This window comes from Ziziphus jujuba, chromosome 11, assembly GCF_031755915.1.
Source record: "Ziziphus jujuba cultivar Dongzao chromosome 11, ASM3175591v1".
Taxonomy (NCBI): Eukaryota; Viridiplantae; Streptophyta; class Magnoliopsida; order Rosales; family Rhamnaceae; genus Ziziphus; species Ziziphus jujuba.
This window is the reverse complement of record NC_083389.1, coordinates 6,635,964-6,660,616: the sequence shown is the minus strand read 5'-3', so window position 1 is coordinate 6,660,616 and position 24,653 is coordinate 6,635,964. Positions and strand designations below refer to the sequence as shown.

The window sequence follows — 24,653 nt, the reverse complement described above, 5'->3', positions numbered from 1 at the left end:
TTGCTGCAAGATGCTGACGACACGAGCGCTACTTATATTTTATCGGACCCTTTGTTTTTTTTTTTCCTAATTCAATGATTTATTAATTTAAAATCGTATTATGTTTTTATTAGTTCATCAATTAAAGATTTTGAATTCAAAATAATATATATATATATATATATATTTTGACGAAATTCAAAATAGTATTTATGTTTTTATTCGTTTATAAATTAAAGATTATTTTTATTGGGGTAATAATTTTTTATTTTTTAACTACGTATTCTTGACAGATTTGCAATGAGATTGAGATTTACCGGAAGGAAGAGCGTAAAAAAGTTGAGTGTAAATGGGGTCAAAATCAGTTGGGGTGAATTTCGCTATTGAATTTCAAGCACTTGGAAAGCCCGAACTTTTTTTTATTTTATTTTGGCGCCAATTCTTTACTTTGCTATATATATTTGTTTTTCACTCTAGCGCCAGTCTCCTGTGAAGCTCCATTTCCCTCATTCCAAAAAATGCAGCGCCAAAAATCCATCCTCTCCTTCTTTCAGAAACCCTCGCAGGAGAACCAAAACTCCGGCACCCGGCGAGTTCCTCAGTTTCCGGTCACACAACGGAACGTTTCCGGTTCGGATCAGCCTAAGGCAACAGACCCGGTTGTGGAAATCAGAGGAACCGACACTCCACCGGAGAAGGTTCCACGTCAGATTTTTCCGGCGAGCTTCGTAGCCAATGACGACAGCAGTGGCTCTTCGTTGTTCTCGAGCATCATGCATAAATTTGTGAAGGCCGATGATAGAGAAAGGGCTTCTGACAGGTACTATTCTAAATCTTCAATAAACCAGAGACTTGTTAGGGTTTTAGAGTAACTTTATTTGGTTGATTCTTTATTTTATTGCTTTATTTATTACGCTATGTGCTTCACGTAATGTTTGGTCGCTATTGATATAGAAGTAGAAAACGCATTATTAGGATTTATGTCCCCATTCTTTCTAAATTTCAAGGAACTCAATCCGTTTTTGGTCAAAAAAACAAGTCAATTCGTTGGTCATAAATCGATCCTTTTAGTTAGAAGCCGCATATATTTATGGTAATGATGAGAAATTTACTTTGGATTCCATTGAATTATGAATGTGATCTCAAAGTCTTAAAGTAATTATAAGTTGCAGCTTAAGCCCGTGTCATATTGTGGATATTATCTAAAGTAACAAACTTTTTAGCTTTATATATATATATATATATAGCTCCTGGCATTAACAATTGAAATCTCTGATGTAATATTAACCCAAAAAAAAAAAACTCTGTTGTAGTAGTTTTGCTGATCGTAGTTTCATTTGCTTCCGTTGTGAATGGTAACTGTGTAAATATTATTTTGACAGGAACCAGTCAAATTGTGGTTCATCTGAACTTCATGTGGTATCTGAGAAAATTAATGAGCCTGAAGGATCACCTAAAATAGGAGTTGCTGCTCAACAAGGGGGAGAGGACAATATTGTCAAATCCACTGGAAAAGTTTATCAAAGTTGTGTCTTAAATATTGAAAGTGATGATAATATTCCGGGACCAGAAACACCGGGAATGCAACCTCTTGTGCCTCGTTTGAAACGGATTCAAGAGGGTGGTCCAAAGTCTGAGGATAATTGTGATAGAGCATTGCTGGGTTCTAGCAAAAGAATGAAAATGTTTGAGGATTCAATGCTCTTGAACAAGAATGACAAGGATGTATCTGATACAGCCAGTAAGTTTGACTGGCTTGATCCATCTCAAATCAGGGATGCTAATAAGAGAAGGCCTGATGATCCACTCTATGACAAGACAACACTTTATGTACCGCCTAATGCTTTTACGAAAATGTCGGCATCCCAGAAACAATATTGGAGTACCAAATGTCAATATATGGATGTTCTGCTTTTCTTTAAAGTGGTTTGTTAACTTTTGCATACTATTTTCATATTGTAAAGCTGGACATTTATATTGTAAGAAAGAATAGGCTTGTGTTATCCTGTTTTGCTTTAATCTTAATTCATATTACCATGGATATTAGAACATCCTTCATGCTGCTTGAAGTGAGACAATTAAGCAAAGTATTTGAATAATGCTGCAGCATTTCTTCTAGTTTCAAATTTTTTATCTTGGAGCTGCGTCTGTCTAATGCCATGTTTTATAATCAAATACAGGGAAAGTTCTATGAGCTTTATGAATTAGATGCTGAAATAGGCCATAAGGAACTTGATTGGAAAATAACATTAAGTGGGGTAGGAAAATGTCGACAGGTGAGTATCAAAATGTTTGTTCCAACATATCTATGTTTGATCAGCTTGTTAATTGAACTTGTTTATCTGTAGTTTTCATGTGTTAATACTTCCCTATCTTGTCAGGTTGGTATTTCTGAAAGTGGGATTGATGATGCTGTTCAAAAGCTGGTTGCACGTGGGTAAGGGAATATTTAGCCTTCTATTAATGTAGTCATAGATTTGCAATATCCCTTTTAGAGTGAGAAGATGCATAAATAATAACTTGTACGTAGGCTTAGCCTCTTGATGCATAAATAATAACTTGCAAGTAGACTTAGCTTTTTTAGGGCAATTTTAGAAGGTATCTTTGGGCGAGTTAAATGAGTTGCTGGAGCCATAAACATTATCAATTTTATGTGCTCTGCAGCTAATTTTACATAAAAGGAGAAATGCCATGTGCTAAGAACAGTGTATGCTATAACTTTCTGAAGGGTCTAGGAATCACTTTATCCCTGGAATTGTTTTTTTCATGAGAGGGACGAGGAGAGGGAGAGGGACTAAATCTAAGTTTACTTTCCTGGACTAGTTCATCTGTAAAAATGGTTGGGTGGAGAGCTGAAAGAGGACTTTTATAGCTAACACCTGCTGCTTGGCACAATATATGGTTAAATTTGACCACTTACATACTTTCCCCATCTAATATGCTATTTCTTGATTTTTATTGCATCATGTGAAGATATAAAGTTGGCCGAATAGAGCAGTTGGAAACATCTGATAAAGCCAAAGCTAGAGGTGCAAATTCTGTAAGTTTACTGTGCCAAACAAGGAGCAGGTGGCAGACAGTCTTTCTCAGTTGTGCAAAAACTATTTACAATTTTGCTTAAAATAATAAAATGCAATTCAAATAATTTGATCAGATCTTTCTAACTTGTGCAAAAACTGAAGGAAATGTTTAAAGCAATGATCTTTCAGAACATCAGCTGTTTAAAATTGATTATTTGTTCTTTTGTGGCTTTTCTTAGTGTCTTATTTTTCATACTCCCTCAAGGTTTTCTGTTTTTTTGAATTTGGGGAACATGTAAGATAGTTATTTTTTTGTATTTAAGTGCATCTTTTTAATATATTTTTGTTTTTAATCTATATGATATAATTGCTTGGATCACTGTTAAGTTGCTTGATTTGGTTTTTGACTTGGATTAAAGGTAATTTCAAGAAAACTCGTTGAAGTAGTATCACCATCAACTGCAACTGATTACCATATAGGACCTGATGCTGTTCATCTTCTTGCAATAAAAGAGGTCTGTAATATTGCGATCTTGAATGTCAATTTTTGAGCTGAAAATTTTTAATTTTTATCCTGTACATACTACGACTTTTTGTATGATACAACATAGTTGTTGATAGCATCATGTCTTGTGATCTTTCCTTGTAAAGTTAAGTCTTGCATGAAGAACAATTTTATCTATCTGCTGCTACTTATTTAATGTAATTTAAAGTCATAAAAATTCTAACTCGTCCATTTTGTGAAGTAGCATGAAAGTTTATTGCAATATCTTGACAGCATGTTGCATTGAATTTTTTCTGCAGGTTGGGATGGATAATGGACAAACTGTATATGGGTTTGCGTTTGTTGATTGTGCTGCTTTGAAGTTTTGGGTTGGCTCCATCAATGATGATGCTTCATGTGCTGCTTTGGGAGCTTTATTGCTACAAGTATGTTATGTTGTATTATCAGTATGTTATATGTTTTATTACATTGTATGGCAAGCTTGAGAAATCAAAGTAACTCTATTTTGGGCATCTGACTTTAGGTGTCACCTAAAGAACTCATATATGAAAGTAGAGGTGCACTTTCTTTTCTTCCCCTTCCTCTCACCTGACACCCACTATTTCTTTCTATCTGAGTCCTGTTCTGAAAGTTAAACGAAAATTTCAGTTTGGAATTGAAAACTTAAAAAGTATATTATTGCAGGATTGTCCAAAGAAGTTCAGAAGGCACTGAGAAAGTACTCATTAACAGGTGATAATCATTTTCTTTTTCTAGATGCTAGAGATCATGCATAAAAAAAATGCAGAATATTATCTTGGTTCTGGTTGGTTTTTGGAAATTAAATAGATTGCACCTTTGTTCTTGTTGCAGGACCGTCAGCACTGCAATTGACTCCAATGCAGCCAATTTTTGCAGATGCTTCTGAAGTTAGAAATTTGGTTCATTCGAAGGGATACTTCAAAGGGTCTTTGAATTTGCAGAATCATGCGCTTAAAAGTGTGATTCATCCTGATGTCACCTTATCAGCTCTTGGTGGACTTATTAATCATCTTTCCAGGTTGATGGTAAGCTTGCTTGTGCATTGTCTTTAATTTCTGAGAGAAGATAAGTTGGCCTTGTATAGTGTTTGATGTTTTCAAAGTTTTCATACAGTTAGATGATGTTTTACGAAATGGAGATCTATTACCATACCAAGTATATAGGGGTTGCCTCAAAATGGATGGGCAAACACTGGTGAATCTTGAGATTTTCAGTAATAATGCAGATGGTGGTCCAGCAGGCAAGTGCTTATAATTCTCTAGTTTTTAAATGCAATCTTTGGTTGGAGAAGGTTCTTATTTCACATCAATTAACAGCTATGGAATGCTTAAGTTTTCTGTAAGTGGGACTTTCAGGTACATTATATAAATATCTTGATAACTGTGTGACATCATCTGGTAAGCGGCTATTAAGGACATGGATCTGCCATCCGTTGATGGATGTTGAAGGCATTAATAATAGGCTTAACGTTGTTGAAGATATGTTGGCTCATCCAGAAATTATGTTACTTGTTGGTCAATATCTTCGCAAGATTCCAGACTTAGAAAGGTTGCTTGGACGAATTAGGGCTAGTTTTCAGTCATCAGCTGCTTTATTACTGCCCTTGTTAGGCAAAAAAGTACTGAAACAGAGAGTAAGCCTTCTCTGCTTATATATGGAGCTTTTTCTTTTTGAAGAAATGTTAAAAATGGCACTGCATTAGTTGGCAGGTTTTCTTCATTTTCTTTTGTGTTATCCTATTTTCTTCCTATCTTCCCTTTCAATTCATTATTCTTCTTCCATGGATGTTCACTGTTGCTTTTCATGTTTCAATTGCTATAAGGCCTCGGTACATTAACTGAATTTTGTGATGGCAAGTGAAATTTCTATTTTATAATTAATACTGTTCTCATGAACCTGCTTCTGTGATGTATGTGAAATGTATAAAATCTTGTGTGATGTAGGTGAAAGCATTTGGAACTCTAGTAAAAGGCCTCCGGGTTGGAATGGATTTGTTACTGCTACTACAGACTGAAGAACACTTATCTACACCTTTATTAAAAGTATTTAAACTTCCATTGTTCAGTGGAAGTGATGGGCTTGATAAATTTCTCACTCAATTTGAAGCTGCTATAGATAGTGACTTCCCAAACTACAAGGTCATTTGTTTTGCTCATATACTTTCCAACATGTTCATACTAGGTTTTCTTTTTGCCTCCCTGAAGAATACTGACACTATTTTTTATGCCAGAATCATGATGTAACAGATAAGGATGCTGAAATAATCTCAATTCTGATTGAGCTCTTCATTGAGAAAGCAACTGAATGGTCCGAAATTATTCATGCCATCAACTGTGTTGATGTACTAAGATCTTTCACAGTTACCGCAAGTTCTTCATGTGGTGCTGCTATGTCCAGACCTTTCATTTTGCCCCTATTGAAAAATGTGGTTTTGAGTCAAGAAACAAGAGGTCCCATATTAAAAGCTAAAGGGCTGTGGCATCCATTTGCCCTCGGTGAGAATGGAATGCCTGTACCAAATGATATAATCCTTGGTGAGGATACAAGTGGTTATCATCCACGCACTTTACTGTTGACTGGACCAAATATGGGTGGTAAATCAACACTTCTGCGTACTGCTTGTCTTGCTGTTATACTGGCCCAGGTTCTTTTTTCTTCTTTGAGTAATTTATTTTGCTTTTGCAACCAAAAGCTTGTGGTCACTGATTGCACATTATCTTCTAGAAGTTTGTGAATTCTTCCTTGGTACAATTTTGACACTTTTGATGTCTTGCAGCTAGGTTGTTATGTGCCTTGTGAAATGTGTGTTATCTCACTTGTGGATACCATCTTCACCCGACTTGGTGCCACCGATAGAATCATGGCAGGCGAGAGTAAGTTCTTGAAAACTCAGTTTATTTTTTTCATGATCTGGTTGCTTAATTATCATTAATTCAAAGTTAGCTTGAGGGACAAGATAAATGACTTGCCCGATTCCATCTCACATCTGCCTATATTATCTTGGAATCTTTTTGAAACTGTTTGTATCATCTCGTCACTTTATTCTCTGACCAAAGCTCTTGATTATTGTTAACAAAAAACAGGGAACTAACGTAATTTATTCTCTGACCAAAGCTCTTGATTATTGTTAACAAAAAACAGGGAACTAACGTAATAGTGTAACAAAAAATAATAAAGCTCTTGATTATTGTTAACAAAAAACAGGGAACTAACGTAATAGTGTAACAAACAATAATAACGCAGTAGGTGGGGTGAGGGTTGATGGTGTTGTGGCGACGATGCTGGTAATCATAGAGATTGCAGCAACTGACAGAATGTTTTAAAGCTAGATATGGGTTCATACTGGGTTTAAGCAGGGTCTGAATGTATATGAACTATGTAAATTGCGATGTTCATCGTTGAAAATAATTTCCACTTTTTTCTAGGTACCTTTTTTGTTGAGTGCACGGAAACAGCATCTGTTCTTCAGAATGCCACTCAAGATTCTTTGGTTATACTTGATGAATTGGGTCGAGGAACAAGCACTTTTGATGGTTATGCTATTGCATATGCTGTAAGAATTCCTTGACTAGTACTCCATTATAGCGTGATATATATATATATATATATATAGTATTAACTATTCAACACAAAGAAAAACATCTGTTTTTCTTAGCATATTTGATATTTATGCATTTGTTCAAAGTTTCTAATTTTCTTCTTGAGATGCATATATTATGTACACAATTACATATAAATATTTATCTCAGATGTGCAAATACATGCATATGAACATAGATACTGGCGATGACCAGAAAAGAGAAAGGACATATATTCGGGCACATAATTTTTGTGGTCTATGGAATTAAATTGTACTAGCAGCTTAATCGCTGTCACCAATTAATATAAACATAGGACATACAGCAAATTGTAAAATCATGATCTTCTTTAATTTGCTGTTATTGTAGTTGTGATTGGCTAATGGCATTGATATGATTCCAGAGTAACGCTTTAGTTGCTTTCAACTTTGAACTGGTGTGGCATAGTCATATGTGCATACCTGGCCACTCACATTTTGGGTCATCAATTAACCAGATTATTGATGGCATTCACATTCCTTTCTGATTGTCTGCATGAATACAACAACTTCACGACCAATATATTTAGGAGATGATTTTATATTAAAATATGCCTTTCAATGATCATAATTTGTGATGGTTTAAATTTTATTTATCCGTGTTAACTATCTGTCAATATTTGTTCAGGTATTTCGTCATCTGATTGAAAAGGTTAACTGCCGCTTACTCTTTGCAACGCACTACCATCCTCTCACGAAGGAATTTGCTTCTCATCCACATGTTAATCTACAACATATGGCCTGCACTTTTAGGTCAAAATCCGAATGCTCTTCTGAAAGCAAGGAGTTGGTGTTTCTGTATCGTCTTGCATCTGGAGCATGTCCAGAGAGCTATGGATTGCAAGTGGCAGTCATGGCTGGAATCCCAGAGCAGGTGATTAGAACTGCTTCTAAGGCCGGCCAAGTTATCAGAAAGTCAATTGGAGAAAGTTTTAGGGTGAGTGAACGGAGATCAGAGTTCTCAACTCTCCACGAGGAATGGTTGACGAACCTGATGGCTGTCTCTCGGATTGAAGATGGTAAATTTGATGAAGATGATGTTTTAGACACATTGTTTTGCTTGTGGCACGAGTTGAAGAACTCGTATAGATTGGGCAACTAAAGAGGAGCACAAAAGATTATTGCAGATTGTAAATCTAAAATCATCTGGTATTTTTTAGTTATGACGTGTAATTTTTTCATGTGAAATTGGAAGGCAGCTCAACACGTGGTGTGTAAAATAGGCTTGTGCTGTAGTGAACAAAATGAGGAGACAATAGTGGTAGAAATCTTCAAATATGCATCTCTAACCATAAAAAAATAAAATAAATTTTCTACACACTAATATATAAACAGTAATTTTAAAAAAATAAATAAAATTAACCCCTAATTTAAGCAGATAATCCACCTATCTTTTATCTATGGGATTCAAATTACTTTGAAGCAAAAACCAGCCTAATGTAACACTATTCTAACACCGAAAATTCATTTCCCAACCAATAAAATAGCAGATGTTCCTGCCCACAACCAAAGCATTTCTGAACAACCGTTACCAACCGTTTTTTGAAATTTCTTCAAACGGTCGGCTTGTCTGTACTACAAAATGGAGAAAGCACGTGATCTAAAGCAAGAAAACGACAGAGAAATGACGAAATCGAAAAGGAGGGAGCTGGGAATCTCTTGCATGTTGAACGCGGAAGTGGGTTCCGTCCTCGCTGTGATCCGTCGTCAACCGGATGCCAACTCTCTCTATGTCACAGCCGAGCAGGACAACTTCGACTCCGCACTTCTACAGTCTCTGAAATCGCTTCGCGCTCTTATTTTTAACCCCCAACAAGAATGGCGAGGCATGGACCCCTCTGTTTACCTCTCTCCGTTCCTCGACGTCATTCAAAGCGACGACGTACCAGCAATCGCCACCGGCGTCTCCCTCTCTGCCCTCTTGAAGATTCTCAAGCTGGGGGTCTTCGACGAGAAGACTCCTGGAGCCAAAGACGCAATCAACTCCGTCGTGACAGCCATAACCAGTTGCCGGTTAGAGAAAACCGACCCGGTGTCCGAAGATGCAGTGATGCTGAAGATCTTGCAGGTTCTAATTGGGACAATGTGCCACCCGGCTTCGGTTTGGCTCACTGACCAAGCGGCTTGCACTCTTATCAACACGTGCTTTCAGGTGGTTCAGCAATCGGCGAGCCGTGGGGATTTGCTTCAGCGAAGCGCCAGGTACACAATGCATGAGCTTGTCCAGGTGATGTTTTCGCGTTTAGCAGAAGTCGAGGAAGCGTCGGAGTCTGATACCGAAGATGCTGATATTGGTGGGGATTTGGATTCTGGCTATGGGGTTCGATCAGCGGTTGATATATTTCACTTCTTGTGTTCTCTGCTAAACGTTGTGGAATTGGTCGAGGGAGATGGGTCTCCATTGAGGAATGCTGATGAAGATATCCAGCTTTTCGCACTGGTTTTGATCAATTCCGCAGTGGAGTTGAGCGGGGATGAAATCGGAAAGCACCCGAAGCTACTGAGGATGGTACAGGATGATTTGTTTCACCATTTGATCCACTATGGGGTGTGTTCGAGCCCGCTTGTTTTGTCCATGATTTGCAGTACGGTTTTGAATGTTTATCACTTCCTTCGCAGGTTAAAAACTAGATTCGGATTATGGAAGCTTTTTGAGTTTCTGCATTGTTTTCCATTGGAATTTATAAAACTGGAAACACAAAAGATAAATTTGCCGTCATATGTCTTTTTTTCCTTTTTTTTTTTTTTTTTGGCAGGTTCTGTCGTCTCCAGATAGAAGCTTTCTTTGAGTATGTGCTCTTAAAAGTTTCAACAATGGGAGCTCCGTTGGCACTCCAAGAAGTTGCAGTGGAAGGAATTGTAAATTTCTGTAGACAACCCAAATTCATAGTTGAAGTCTATATCAACTATGATTGTGATCCTCTTTGCCACAATGTGTTTGAGGAAATTGGGAAGCTTCTTTGTAAGCATTCATTTCCAGTAAATAGCCCTTTGAATGCTTTAAGGATCCAGGCCTTTGAAGGACTAATGGTTTTGATTCACAACATCGCTGACAATATTGATAGGGAAGATGATTCAACACCTCATGGACCTTACCCAGTTGAAATTTCTGGGTATAGACCCTTTTGGGAAGACAAACCCAAAGAGGATTTGGAGACCTGGGTTGAATACGTTAGAGTAAGGAAGGCACAGAAAAGGAAATTATTGATTGCTGGACACCATTATAATCGAGATGAAAAGAAAGGTTTAGACTACCTAAAACTTTCTCATTTGGTCTCTGATCCTCCAGATCCTAAAGCTTACGCGTTCTTTTTCCGATACACCAATGGATTAGACAAGAATTCAATAGGGGATTATCTTGGTGATCCTGATGAGTTTCACGTCAACGTTCTCAAAGAATTCACGGAAACTTTTCAATTTGCTGGCATGATTCTTGACACTGCTCTCCGAACATATCTTGAGACTTTCCGGTTGCCGGGAGAGTCCCAAAAGATTCAGAGGATCCTTGAGGCATTTGCAGATAGATTTTATGATCAACAAACGGGTGATATTTTTGCAACAAAGGACGCAGTTTTCATTCTTTGCTATTCTGTCATCATGCTCAATACCGATCAGCACAATCCGCAAGTGAAGAAGAAGATGACAGAGGAGGAGTTCATCAGGAACAATAGAGCAATCAATGCAGGAAAAGATCTTCCTAGAGAGTATCTCTCTGAGCTTTTCCAATCAATTGCAAACAATGCAATCACCCTTTTTGGTCAATCCGGTGGACCAATGGAAATGAACCCTAGTAGATGGATTGAGCTGATAAACCGATCGAAACTTGTTGAGCCTTTCACACTGTGTGATTTTGATCGACGTTTAGGGAGAGATATGTTTGCTTGTATTGCTGGCCCATCAGTTGCAGCTCTATGTGCATTCTTTGAACACTCGGACGAAGAGGACTTACTCCATGAATGCCTTGAAGGGCTTTTTTCTGTAGCTAGGATAGCCCAGTATGGACTAGAGGACACTCTTGATGAGCTACTTGCCTCGTTTTGTAAATTCACTACACTTTTGAATCCTTATGCCTCTGCAGAAGAAACTCTCTTTGCTTTTAGCAATGATTTGAAGCCAAAAATGGCTACACTTGCTGTTTTTACCATTGCAAATAACTTTGGAAACTCAATTAGAGGGGGTTGGAGGAACATTGTGGATTGCTTATTGAAACTCAAAAGGCTTAAATTACTTCCCCAATCCGTAATTGAATTCGATGCTGCTTCCACCTCATCATCTGACAATCCAGCAACATCTGAATCAGGTGTGATCTTCCCTCCTCATGATCCTGCATTCGCAAACCGCCATAATTCTGGCATGATCAGCAGGTTCTCACACTTTCTATCACTAGAGAGTACAGAAGACGCCGTATCCCTTGGTGTAAGTGAATTTGAACAGAATCTTAAGGTTATTAAACAATGCAGGATTGGGAACATCTTTAGCAATACTTCAAACTTGCCTGATGATGCTTTGCTCAATCTTGGTCGTTCTTTGATATTTGCAGCTGCTGGAAAAGGCCAAAAATTCAGCACGCCAGTCGAAGAAGAAGAAACTGTTGGGTTCTGTTGGGATTTGATAACTGCTGTCACTTTGGCCAACATCCAGAGGTTCCAAACTTTTTGGGGTAATTTCCATGACTATCTCCTTGCAGTTGCTCAGTTTCCTCTTTTCTCCCCTATCCCATTTGTAGAAAAGGCCATTCTAGGCCTTTTCAAGGTCTGTCTCAAGCTCCTTGGAACATACCAACCTGAAAAACTCCCAGAAGAGCTTATCTTCAAGTCAATAAACCTAATGTGGAAGCTTGACAAAGAGATTCTGGATACCTGTTGTGAATTCATAACACAATCAGCAAATAGAATTCTCATTGAGTACCCTGCAAATTTGCAAACACAACTCGGTTGGAAATCAGCTCTCCACTTGTTATCTGTCACAGGAAGACATCCTGAAACCTATGAAATAGGAGTTGAAACTTTGATAATGTTGTTGTCTGATGGGACACATGTTTCGCGGTTAAACTATGCCTATTGCATTGATTGTGCCTTTGGTTTTGTTGCACTCAGAAACAGTCCACTAGATAAGAACTTGAGGATACTGGAGCTTCTATCAGACACAGTAAATAAATTGGTCCAGTGGTATAAAAATCAATGTGCAGATTCTGGAAGCAATTATAGCATTTCCAGCAATACAAGTAGCTCTTCATTAGAGGAAAATTCCAAGATCTTCGGATCCGGTAACTTTGCCATGAACTTGTTTGTCAAATTAGGTGAAGCTCTTAGAAAAACCAGCTTAGCTAGACGAGAAGAGATAAGAAACCAAGCGGTTTTGTCTCTGCAAAAGAGTTTCTTATTGGCTGAAGAGTTGGATTTCACACCGGCCAACTGTATAAACTGTTTCAACCTTGTGATATTTGCAATGGTGGATGATTTGCATGAAAAAATGTTGGAGTATTCGAGGAGAGATAATGCTGAGAAAGAAATGAGAAGCATGGAAGGGACATTAAAGCTTGCAATGGAGCTTTTGACTGATGTTTATTTGAGGTACTTGAAGAATTTATCACAGAGTCCTGGTTTTAGGACATTCTGGTTGGGAGTTTTGAGAAGAATGGACACGTGCATGAAAGCTGATTTGGGTGATTTTGGTGAATCAAAAATACTGCAAGAACTAATCCCAGAGCTGTTGAGAAAGATAATTACAGAGATGAAAGAAAAAAAGATTTTAGTGAAGAATGAGGGTGATGATCTTTGGGACATAACTCACATTCAGATACAGTGGATAGCCCCTAGTGTCAAAGAGGAGTTATTTCCTGAAGAAACTTTATAATTTTCTTTTATAATATATACTGAAGATTCAACTCAACTTCATCATCATAATTATTTTGATATTTTCGTTTTCGGATGTACATTTAACTCTTTCACTTAATATTTGAGTTTTTTAATTTTATCAGCGGTTAATTTGGGCTACAAGGTAACTTTTTCGATTTATTTATCAACCTTCGAAATCTTTGGTAAAATGTAGTACTTTAATTAAAAATATCTGAGATTTAAAATTTACTAATTAAACTCAACTTGAATCAAATGAAAATATATTGAAAATTTAGATTAATCACTCTACTTTTGTTTTCATGCCATTGCTAAAGTGAAATTATGATGTTATATTTTAGTGATCATTTATTAATTTATTATACACGTTAGTGACACAATAACTATTATCTGACGATTTATTTTTAAATTTTTTAATCTGAATTCTTAATTAATATTATTCAAAAAAAAGTCATGTTACTAACAGTAAAATAATTGACGTGTATAGATATATATATATATATATACACTTAAATTGTTGATCTATTGAATCACTTTTAATGCCATTTTGTTAATCTCTCTCTCACACGTCATTCACGCGCACACAGGCCACCACCTCCCATCCTATTATTAAAGGAGGCATAATCATAATATCTCATTTAAGAAAATCATGAAACCTTTGCTTTTACCTTAACTACCTTCAAATTATCCAACCCTACAATCATTTATTTGCTGGCTTAATATATTTTTTATTCATTTTATTTTTTTATTTTTTGGGTTTCCAAAACAGCAGGCAACTTCCATCTTCAAACATTAATAATTGCAATTGACAGTTTCTGAGAAGTATAACAACTAAAAAACAAAACCTAAAGAGATATAGAAAAGGAAAAAAGGTTTAATTAAATAGATTCTAGGATCAACAACATTAAACCAGTGTTAAAAGCAGTGTAATTTAGCAACTAATTACAGAAAATTCAAACATTATATTAATATGTTTTCCAGGAATATCAACTTCAACAGAATTTCTACAGTTTCATGATTTAATAACCTAAAAAAATCCCTTTAATATACAAACAAAAAGCCAAAGCCCGTTTAACGGACCTGTTGAATATATGATATGACCACTCTCAAACAAACCTCTTCAATCATGAAATATTAAGATGCAAGCAACCAAAAAGTGTTTATTAATTAACAGCGAGGCCTCACGGATTTCCGATTAAGAATTGTTTGCATCCACAGAGTCTCTCAAATCTCTCAACCATCTCTATGCTCTGCTCTTCTTCACACAATGCCAAGAAGTGTGCAAGTTCTTGACAATATCAATCTGATGGATACAGCTCAGATTTTCAGGGAATCCATTAGAGTTCTACTTCTCTATCCAACTCATTTCCAATCCATCTCTTTCTTCCTATTCTCACCTCTTCCAGTCTCACTCTTCATCTTCCACTTTATTATCCATCATTTTCCTCACTTACCCTCTTCAACAATCACTATCACAAATCATTTGCTTGGCCATTCCTTACCCAAACTTCTTTCAAAAACCATGGTTCATATCATTATATGCTTCCCTTCATCTATCACTTTCGCTCTTCTAGGTAGAGCTGCTACTGTTCAAGCCGTTTCAGACAGCTACAGTGGAATACACCTTGATGGAAGAAGGCTATTTATGAGAAGTGGGCAAGCTTGGGTAAAGCTTCTCCACACTAGTTTCTGGGAATTCCTTATTGTTATTGGTCTTCTCGGAGTTTTGTTTGCTAGTCTAGCAATAGTACCAAAGATATTATTTGTACTTGGGGTATATAACACAGAAATATTGGGATTTTGGGGTGTCCTAGGATTTGTAGGTGTACCCTTTTGTGTGGCGTTTGCTCATGTTATGGTTGTTGGGAATCTGGCAAAGGTTATATCGGTATTAGAGGGGGAGTGTTATGGATTAGAGTCTCTGTTAAAGGCAAAGAGTTTAATGGAAGGAAGACGACAAACAGCTTTAATCATGGCTCTTTTCAGCAATATTGGTTTTCGATTGGTTGAGTGTGTGTTCGAGTTTAGGATGCGCAAGGGGATTAGTTTATGGGAATGTCCTCTTTTGGTTTCCATGTACTCTTTTTTGCTGGTTATTGACACGGTCATGAATGTTGTGTTCTATTATGCATGTAAATTTTGAATATCCTACACACTTGGCCTAAGAAAGGATGTCCGATTCTTAATGAATCCGATTCTTAATGAACAAAAAGACAATTTGAATTTGCAAAACCTGTGTTAATCCAAGCAATCTCTTTGAGCAGAATATTCATCTCTTAATGGAGATCTCCAACTTACGTTATCTCCAAATAATTGTCTAGTTCTAAACCACAGCAAAAAATACTCAATCTGAAAAAGAAAAAGAAAACCATTTAGACATTCTTCTCTCACATTGCAGTTTGGAGGGGTTTTTGGACTTTCCAGAGAGTAGTGGGTTGAAATACATTGAACATTGAACATTGAATAAGAAAACAGAAAGCAAATAGTCCTTTATTTTCACTTTTTTTTTTCGAAAAAAAAAAAATTTCAAATTCCAGGTAGAGATAGAAGTAATGATCGCCTCGGCAATTCATAACTCGTCAAAATTGAGGGAACTTTTTTTTATTATTATTTTGAAAAACAAATTGAGAGAACTTGCACAGCTAATCTTTGCATGGAAATTAAATAAATGTATGTATCATTGAATTCACCAAAAACAAAGTTGCAGAGAAAACTGCATATGATTACAGATGAATTTGCCGTATATTTGTCAAAAACGATATTATGCTTATTAATACATCATTATCACAGTTACAAAAATAAATTCTTAAACTTCTGCCCATTAGCAAAACTTTTCTTGAGCTCAGGCTCAGCGACGACTCTCCCTTCTCCAAAACAGTTGAAAACATTATGAACTGCAACCCTCCTCAAAATCATAAATCTGATACAAGAATGAGAAGAATTATTACCATCAAATTCATCTTTTGGAACCCAATAAAGTCAATGACTGATTCAAGTAAAAAAACTAAATTAGCAATATCTTCATAATTGATAAAAAGTACATAAAAGAATTTTTGCTCAGCCATTTACAGAGTAGTTTGAAAAACAACCAAAATAGAGTAAAAATTGAGTCTTCCTAATTAAGTTCAGTAAGTTCTACTTTTAGACAGGCTACAGCCCCTTTTGACATTGTTAACCTGATTTCTAATTTCAGCATTTGCCTCAACAGGTTCGTTATTTATAATAGTTGACTTTTACAAGGACTTCATCTTTTATGTACAACACAAAGATGTGCACATCACACAGGCAAAGCCCCATCAACAAGGCTGGCATATGACTACCTATTTATGACCAAAAAAGCCCTTCATTTATGCAATCCACCCATATGATTTGCTTTTATTTATTTACTTTTTTATTAAACGTTGGATTCTAACACTAAAGAAGTAACAAAATACTTTCCAAAACAGAGCTTCATAAGCAATGGAGATTGCAGAATAAGAAATACCATAAATCCAAGTATTTGCAAAGTCATTGAGTACGAAATTAAAAATCAAGTGTCAAACAAGGAATCAAACAAACCAGTTAGTTGTTTACTGCAAGAAATTCAATATTATGCAAATATGGCAATTCTATGATACGGTGATACGATTAAACTGAAAAAAAAAAAAAAAAAAAAAGTAACCTCCAGCTCGTGTAAATGTGCAATCAATTCATTATGCCAACCATGTCCCGATAACATCATTCGCTAAGGTCCTCGGTAGCAGAAGGATCAGTTTCTTCATCATCCTCTTCGTGTATTTTGGCAATTTCCGCCTGTGCCCTCTCTAGAATCTGTTTCTTCTGAATTTCCAACTCTTTATGAAAATCCAACCTCATCTTCTCCAATTCCATCATTTGCTGTCTCTTGCTACTCTCAATCTTCTCATAAACCTCACCAAACTTCTGAATAGAATCCGCCAACACTCTAACCGAGGAACCTTGAAAACCATTTCCTCCACTTCTCATCCTTCTTGATAGAATACCATCCAAATCATTCCCATTAACATTCTCATTCTCTCCCTCGGAACTCTCCGACTCTCCGGGACTATCCCTCATCTCATCATAACCATTAGACCTGTCCAGATAAACCCTTGTATTCATGAAAACGTACTCACCAGAATCAACACCACAAGCAAGTCCACAATCCTGCCTCGGCGGCGAGGCCATTAACATATGCATCTTCTTGAAATAAGCCCATTTACTATAATTTAATCCCGTTTCTTCCATTTTCTTCTTCTCTTTCTTGTACTTCCTCTTCAGGGTGTCCAACATATTTCTACACTGTGTCACCGTTCTCTCAATCTTTAACTCTTCCGAGACCTTCTCGGCCACCTCATGCCAATCCTCGGACCTCAAACTCTTCCTCCCAAGCTGAAGAAACCTATCCCCCCAAACCTCCAGCAACACAAACACCGCATGGTCGGTCCAGTCTTTTTCGTCCCCCAAACTTCGATCCCCAAAAGAGGGTTTCACTCTGGGAGCGAATTCGTATCGCGAAATCAAATTCTTCAGCTTCCTCTTCTTTGGATGCCTATCAAAATCATCATCGTCATCCTTTTCAATGTTGTTAAAGTACCCATTTTGGTGGTCCTGGTCTTCTTCTGCCTCAGTTTCTTCATCGAACTCGTCCATTTCATCATCGTCTTCGTAGCGCTTGGTGATTAGCCGAGAATATGGGTTCTCTCGCCTATGAACTTTTCGGCGGTTGTTAGAGGGGTTGCAGTAGTTTAAAGTGTAGGTCTTTGGAGGGTACCTTGCATCGTCTTCCATGTCGTCCATTTTTGCCCCAAATACAAAATTGCGACCAACTCAATCCCTAATCAATAAATGTGGTAATCAGACCACCTCTTCGACCTGGGATTTTGGAAAACTTTAGCTAAATTGTTTTGCTCCGTAGAAATTCAAACACAGGGTTTTCCCAAATTAGATAGATTGAATTGTTCGAGTTGTGAAAGGAACCTAATTTGGCTAGGGTTTTAGGTTAAAGGTTCCGTTTTATGTGTTTGGTGTTTCCATTATAAATTTTGATTTTTCCTCCACCGTTCGATCAATCTACCTCTTGTGAACAAGAAACCAAGCGATTGGCATTTTTTTCTTTTTCTTTTTAAAAATAGAGTAATAATAATAATAACAACAACTTAATTATGGAAATAATAAATAAATAAGAGTCTCATATTTATTTATTTTTTAAATAATATTAAACCTTTTTTGTTTTTAGCTAATAATAAATAATGTTAACTTATGGAACTCATAAATAAAAATTTTGATATTTGACATATGGTCTTCTAGAAGTGGAACATTGATTTTCTTACTAGTTTACACAATAAAACATTAATTATTAGTTTTAGGATCTATATATTATTTTTAGTAAAATACTTTGATTAAAATTTCTTAAGCCTTTAAAAAAAAAAATTGGGCAGAATACAATTTGCAATACAAGATTATTTATTTTTATTTTTGAAAGTCGACAACATGATATATGAATTTTGTAGAAACCCAATATCAACAGTCAATCGGCTGATTTTACAGGATCATGGCATCCCCCCAACACAATTTGGGCCAAAGGAAAAAGCCCATCATTAATTAAAGCGACACGGACTTTTCTATTTCCCATGCAACGTGAGCCCATTTGACTGATTTGTTGCGCATGCATATACGGATGTTGCTTTGCGACGCAGCATCAATAAATGAAATCGGAAGGCAACGTAATAGGAATTGGGTGGGAAGACTGGAAAGCAAATGAGCCAATCACGTAGATGAGCATGCAATCGAGCTGGCCTGCCTGCTGTAAAAGAAAGAAAAGAAAAAGCTGCTAGGTAGCGGCGAAGCAATTAAACCGCTCCAACTTCCACCTACATTTCATGCCATGCTCTCCTATTTATAGCCTATCACCCATCAAAGAGTTTCATCATATATGCAGAGTAACAACTAGTTAAGATGGAGGGGAACTTTGTTTTGGCGGTTTTGTTGGTTGGTGTGCTAATAGTCAGTGAGAATGCGGAAGGGAGGAGAGTAGTAGTGGAGGAGGAGAAGAAGGGTGCGGAAGTGAAGAAGCCGGAGTGGTTTTTTGATGGTTTTCCCGGTTGGGATGGTGGCGGTGGAGGTGGAGGGGGCTTCAGTGGGGGTAAAGGGTTGAGTTTCGGCCACTCTTTTAGTTTTGGAAAGGGATTTGGTTATAGCTTTGGTAATGGGAAACCTGGCATTGGTTTTACAAAGCCTGATTGTATTGGGAAAGGCGACGTTGGGGGCGGCATTGGTGGTGGGGGTGGAGCTGGAGGTGGAGTAGGTGGTGGCGGTGGGTTTGGTGGTGGTGGTGGTGGCGGAGGTGGAGTTGGTGGGGGTGGAGGAATAGGTGGTGGTGGAGGAATTGGAGGAGGAAGTGGTGGTGGTGGTAAAAAACACAAGAAGAAAGATAAAGGTCATCATGAAGGTGGTAGTGGAATTGGGGGAGGCATTGGGAAACGAGTTGGCGGTGGAGGAGGAGTAGGTGGTGGTGGGGGTGTTAGAAAGGGAATAGGAGGAGGAATTGGTGGCGGAGGGGGTGCTGTTGGAGGCATTGGCAAAGGAGCAGGAGGAGGAATTGGTGGTGGAGGGGGTGCTGGTGGAGACATTGGCAAAGGAGCAGGAGGAGGAATTGGTGGTGGGGCAGGTGGAGGAACTGGCGGTGGGGCAGGTGGCGGTGCTGGTGGTGGATTTGGAGGAGGCATAGGTAAAGGAGTTGGTGGCAGAATTGGTGGTGGAGGTGGCGGAGGTGGTGGCTTTGGGGGAGGAATAGGGAAAGGAATAGGTGGTGGAGGCGGTGCTGGAGGAGGTTTTGGTGGCGGATTTGGTGGCGGTAGTGGCTCTGGCAGTGGCGGGGTAGGTGGTGGAGGAGGAGGAGGAGGAGGAGGAGGTGGTGGTATAGGTGGTGCAGGCATTCATAATGAAAGTAAAGGATTAGAAAATCAAAATGATGTTGGCAAAGCAGAGGGTGGCAAACTTGGCCATGGGACAACAAAGCCATGAGAGAAGGCACATCATCGAATTGCAGTACATGTGCATGCCAGCTTCTTAATTTGTACCTAAACGTTAGACCGTTTCTTTCAATAAATCCATTGTGGCCTTGCTCCTGTTGTAGTCATTGTCAAAACTTTGTTTTACTTTTGTTTAATTAATTATCTACGTAAAAGTTTGCACTCTAGCTTTTCTTTATGGTATATAAGTGCTTCTGTTTAGTTTAATTGTCCAGCAATGCTTCTGCTCTTCCCTTCTAAATGGTATTTATATACAAAATTCTCTTCCAGCTAAAAGGCGTTAATTAGTACATTATACATTTCTGAGATATGATGTACAATGATCTGTTTTTCTATATTTAAAAATAAAATCGTTCTTTCACTGGTTTATGGTATTGAATGCTCCCAAGAGGAGGATATATCAGCTACTGCTTCTTCTACGGTCAAATATAGCCCATTTAATTGAAATAAATCAAGCACCTTTGAGCACTGGAGCGATTCCATTGCACTTCCAACGGGATTTACCAAAACAAACTGCAACAAAAATTAAAATAAAAACAAGCAAACGGAAAAGGTTAAAGAAAACCAGGGGGGTTCACTATCTTGGTATGTAAAAGCAGAAAAGAGTTGTCCTGTTCTGACCTGAAGTGCTTTTTTCTCCAGCTTCTCCCTAAGTTCAGATATAACATCAATGCCACTGCTATCTATAGCTGTCACCGCTGAAAAGTGTTTAACAGCATCAAATTCAATTAAATTACGCTATATAACTTTATAATTTTACTTCATAATCATTTGGGAAGGAAGGTCTTTACTTTTTATCCCCCTATAATAAAGTATATAATTATATAGATTTGCTTACCAGTCATATCCAAAATTACACATTTGAGGCGTTCCTCCCGTTTGTTTTTAATCCTTTCTTCCTCCTCCCTCACCCATCTTAATATTCTGTGGCAAGAAAAAAATGAAGGACCGGTCATAAATACAATACTAAAACTCAATCAGCTGTAAATTCACTGGTCCCTATCATTCCGCATGCGGGACGGTCCACACCATAGAACTACTCTAGATATATATATATATATATATATATTTTTATATCTACTTTATTACAATATCGAAACAAAAATAGTTAACAATAATAGCAGTTACCTTTCTTGGAGGTAAGTTGAATTGGCAAAAAAGATTGGAGACTCAATGCTTAGAATAAGGAAAGATGAAACCTGGATTGCATTTTGGTAACGATTGAGATTTTGGTATATTTGAGTTCCTGGAATATTCCCCAATACCACAGTGTTTGGCCTTGTGACATGAAGAATGATCTTGAATACTGAAACTCCAACCTGCAAATTTGAGAACAAATTAAAATTAACTCCCAGTTTCTGCTATATGCTGCCAGCTGAACAAAGCATTAACTAGTTGTAAGAAAGGCTCGTGCATTAATATATAAAAAAATAAATAATAAATAAATAAATAAAAAATTAGTATTACTGCAATGGCAAGGCCTATTTGGACCGAGATAAAAAGAACCCCGAGAAAGGAACACCAACAAGCCAAGAAATCAAGCTTGTCAAGCTTCCACAGATTGATTACAGTGTTGTAGTCAATCAATCCAATCACAGCTGCTACGATGATGGCTGCTAATGTTACATTTGGAGTATAATAAAACAGTGGCATCAGAAATAGAAGGGTCACAAGCACAGCAAATGCCATTACTATGTTTGAAAAGGCCGTCTTTGCCCCCGCGTTGTAGTTTACTGCAGATCTCGAGAATGTCCCTAATAGAAAAGATTAGATTTTAATTTCTAACTAAGTTTGGTTAGTTAAAATTAATTAAAAAGTTAAACCGCAGTATAATTAAGCTGGTCAGATGAATGATTACCTGTAGTGACAAAGCATGAACAACAAGAACCAATTATGTTCATCAGACCAATTGCTATCATTTCTTTGTTTCCATCAACATGGTAATTCTGCTTGGAAGCAAATGTTCTTCCCACTGCAATTCCTTCCTGTAAAACAAGTACAATAAATTAAACTTTAACAAGTGCAAGTCAAAATTCTGCCCAAATTTAAACATTTGTACTGTTGTTTAAAAACAACGTACCGTGAGAGACAAAATGCCAGTAACAATGCCTGTTTCGATGGCAAGAGATAGGTGAGGACCATGATGAAAGTATAGCATCTTTGCTGAAGGTGGGTTCACACCCTTTGGTAACTGACCAATCTGTATGTTTGAAAAGGTAGAGCAAATACAATTAACACGCACATATAAAGTGTTTTATATTTTGAAAATCTTACTGATTTCTGACTAATATATATATGCAGAGAGGTAGGGAATATACATTCTTACTTTTGGAGCATCTTCAAATTTGGATTTGAGGAGGAAGACTAAAAGTGTGGAAACAATAACTGAAGTCAATGGAGCTGCTGCTGAAATCCAGAATAGCTTCGGTTTCTTTAAGCTCTATGATATATTATTTTAAAAAAAAAAAAAAAAAAAATCCAAGTGTTACATATGATTTTAGAGATACATAATTCATTTAATGAACTAAGCGGTAGAGCTGGCTAGCATTACTTACAATTTTTTTTGCAGTCAGTAGAAGTACAAGGAAACTGAAGCCCATTATAGAGATTTCAGCAGACCACTAAATATGTAAAAGAAAATCAAATTAGCGCATTGTTCTGAAACAGATTTTGGAAATTTTATCAACTTCTCTTTTGTATATATCCTTTGGCATGTGAAGGGAATATAATTTATTTTATTTTGTTTATTTTATTATTATTATTATTTTTTACCTCTTGTCTATGCCTGAAAACAGAGGACAAAACAGGAATGATCTGCATCTTATTAGTGAAGTGAGTCATCCCCAACAATCCTTTAAGCTGCTGGAGGGACACAACGATGGATACTCCAGCCATAAATCCAGTCAAAGTTGCCTTTGATAGAAAGTCAACAATGAAGCCTAACCTAAAACAATTAACTTGATAAAATATCACTTTAAAGCAATTGAATATTTAAGAATACTATGTATAATTAAGATTCTTGATTTTCATGTTGAACCAAAATTCCTTAAAGATTATCATTAGGTACTAAATAGATAAACTTATTAAGCCGTCCATAGGTGCATCAATTACATAATGCTTGTTTACTTTAAGCTGTAACAGGTCTAATTAATTAGTCAGTTTATAAGATTAATCAAGGTTGTTCTTACCTAAAAAGACCTAAAGAAGCTTGAAATAATCCAGCAAAAAAGGTGGAAGTAAATGCAAGCTTGAGGTGGAGATCTGGTTCGTTTATAAAAGAAACCATTTGGCTTAGCATTATCCCCATCACCAAAGATACCGAGGAGGTTGGACCTACAGCCAGATGTCTAGAACTCCCAAAAAGAGAATATAGCAACGGTGGGACAAAGCTTGAATCTGAAGTGATAATAAGTTATAATATTGTTAAACATTTTCCTTCAAAAAATTAAGAAAACAAAAAGTACTTCTATACATATATATATATATATATATATAAAATCTTCTTCTTCTATATATATATATATACACAAAATTTTAAACAATAGATTATGGGTACTCACACAATCCAATTTTAGGAGGCAGATTTGCAAGTGAGGCATAATTAATTCCCTACAATCACAAAATAATAATAATAATAATAATAATAATAATAATAATTGGTTCTAAAATCCATTATTATTATTAATAACAAACAGAAACACACCAAAACCTTTGGAGAAACTCATCCAAATCTTCATTATTAACCTTAATTAAATACAAGCAGGAAAAATATTAAACAATAAATAAATAATGTAGGCTATAATAGAATCTGACCTGTGGGATGGCCAAGCTAGCAATGGTGATTCCAGAGATAAGATCAGAACCAAAGAGCTTGAAATTGTAGGTAGGCACCCAATGGAATAGGGGGAACACGTATTGAACACCTACAACAAGTTTTCCATACAATGTATGGTTTCTGAATATAGAAAGAGGGTCATCTGGGAAGAAAATCTCGAACAGTCGGTGTTTAAGTTTCTGAAGAAAGGTTGTATGGGGTGGTAAACAAACTTTGTGGATCTCAATAGGTAACCTTGGACATGGATCGGTTGGATTATTAATGGTGGTAGTCTCTGTGATTATTGTGATACAATCATCGTCCTTAGAAACAATATTATTATGATCATTATTACCCGATGAGGATTCTTCTTTTGTTTGCTTGGAGCTCTGTTCCATGTTTCTCTCCTGAGAGTTTGACATTGTTTAAGAAGGCCAACTTAGAACACTCGGTTCCATAATTATAGAAAGTCGTGTGAAGACTTGGTTCAAAATGAGAGAAAAGAGAGAAAGAGAGAGATAGGTGGTAGTTATACGACAGTTTGTTTGCTAGAGATGAGGAAGCTAGTTTTCTTGGTTTAGGCACTTGTAAATTTTCCACGTACGCTATCATAATTTTTTGAGAATATATATATATATAAAATAATATTCTAGTAGGATGTTTAAATTGAGAATTCACAAAGCACAAAATCAGATCCATGTCAAATAATATTTAAAGAGTTCCAATGGACATACTGAAATTATATACATATATATATATATATATATATATTTAGAGAGATTACAAAAAATTAAAAGAACCAACCAGAGTCA

General features: G+C 36.8%; 6 protein-coding genes across 6 annotated transcripts; 4 read left to right on the top strand and 2 right to left on the bottom strand.

Moving 5' to 3' along the window:
• The first annotated feature begins 21 nt into the window (after nt 1-21).
• On the top strand, nt 22-8,347 carry LOC107431838 (DNA mismatch repair protein MSH7). Its single transcript, XM_016042845.4, has 17 exons — nt 22-799; nt 1,362-1,905; nt 2,160-2,255; nt 2,361-2,416; nt 2,953-3,019; nt 3,419-3,514; nt 3,804-3,929; nt 4,028-4,061; nt 4,189-4,236; nt 4,357-4,550; nt 4,639-4,765; nt 4,881-5,158; nt 5,469-5,663; nt 5,756-6,169; nt 6,302-6,398; nt 6,951-7,078; nt 7,770-8,347. The coding sequence occupies exons 1-17, from the start codon at nt 498-500 to the stop codon at nt 8,241-8,243; spliced, it is 3,276 nt and encodes a 1,091-aa protein (XP_015898331.3). The 5' UTR covers nt 22-497; the 3' UTR covers nt 8,244-8,347.
• A 210-nt stretch (nt 8,348-8,557) lies between these two features.
• LOC107431830 (ARF guanine-nucleotide exchange factor GNL2) lies at nt 8,558-13,118 on the top strand. Its single transcript, XM_016042837.4, has 2 exons — nt 8,558-9,760; nt 9,898-13,118. The coding sequence occupies exons 1-2, from the start codon at nt 8,724-8,726 to the stop codon at nt 12,995-12,997; spliced, it is 4,137 nt and encodes a 1,378-aa protein (XP_015898323.2). The 5' UTR covers nt 8,558-8,723; the 3' UTR covers nt 12,998-13,118.
• Nucleotides 13,119-14,518: 1,400 nt separating this feature from the next.
• Nucleotides 14,519-15,139, top strand: LOC107431829 (uncharacterized). The gene has a single exon (XM_016042836.1). The coding sequence runs from the start codon at nt 14,519-14,521 to the stop codon at nt 15,137-15,139; it is 621 nt and encodes a 206-aa protein (XP_015898322.1).
• A 517-nt stretch (nt 15,140-15,656) lies between these two features.
• On the bottom strand, nt 15,657-18,018 carry LOC107431834 (trihelix transcription factor ENAP1). Its single transcript, XM_016042840.4, has 2 exons — nt 16,658-18,018; nt 15,657-15,916 (listed from the first exon to the last, which is right to left on the bottom strand). Exon 1 carries the CDS (start codon nt 17,791-17,793, stop codon nt 16,714-16,716), a length of 1,080 nt encoding a protein of 359 aa, XP_015898326.1. The 5' UTR covers nt 17,794-18,018; the 3' UTR covers nt 15,657-15,916; nt 16,658-16,713.
• A 933-nt stretch (nt 18,019-18,951) lies between these two features.
• Nucleotides 18,952-20,019, top strand: LOC107431828 (glycine-rich cell wall structural protein). The gene has a single exon (XM_048465230.1). The coding sequence runs from the start codon at nt 18,952-18,954 to the stop codon at nt 20,017-20,019; it is 1,068 nt and encodes a 355-aa protein (XP_048321187.1).
• A 361-nt stretch (nt 20,020-20,380) lies between these two features.
• LOC107431827 (probable sulfate transporter 3.4) lies at nt 20,381-24,336 on the bottom strand. Its single transcript, XM_048464941.2, has 13 exons — nt 23,841-24,336; nt 23,588-23,636; nt 23,216-23,423; nt 22,800-22,971; nt 22,583-22,648; nt 22,354-22,467; nt 22,108-22,227; nt 21,886-22,012; nt 21,495-21,781; nt 21,156-21,346; nt 20,866-20,951; nt 20,649-20,725; nt 20,381-20,540 (listed from the first exon to the last, which is right to left on the bottom strand). Exons 1-13 carry the CDS (start codon nt 24,261-24,263, stop codon nt 20,394-20,396), a joined length of 2,067 nt encoding a protein of 688 aa, XP_048320898.2. The 5' UTR covers nt 24,264-24,336; the 3' UTR covers nt 20,381-20,393.
• Nucleotides 24,337-24,653: the final 317 nt, after the last annotated feature.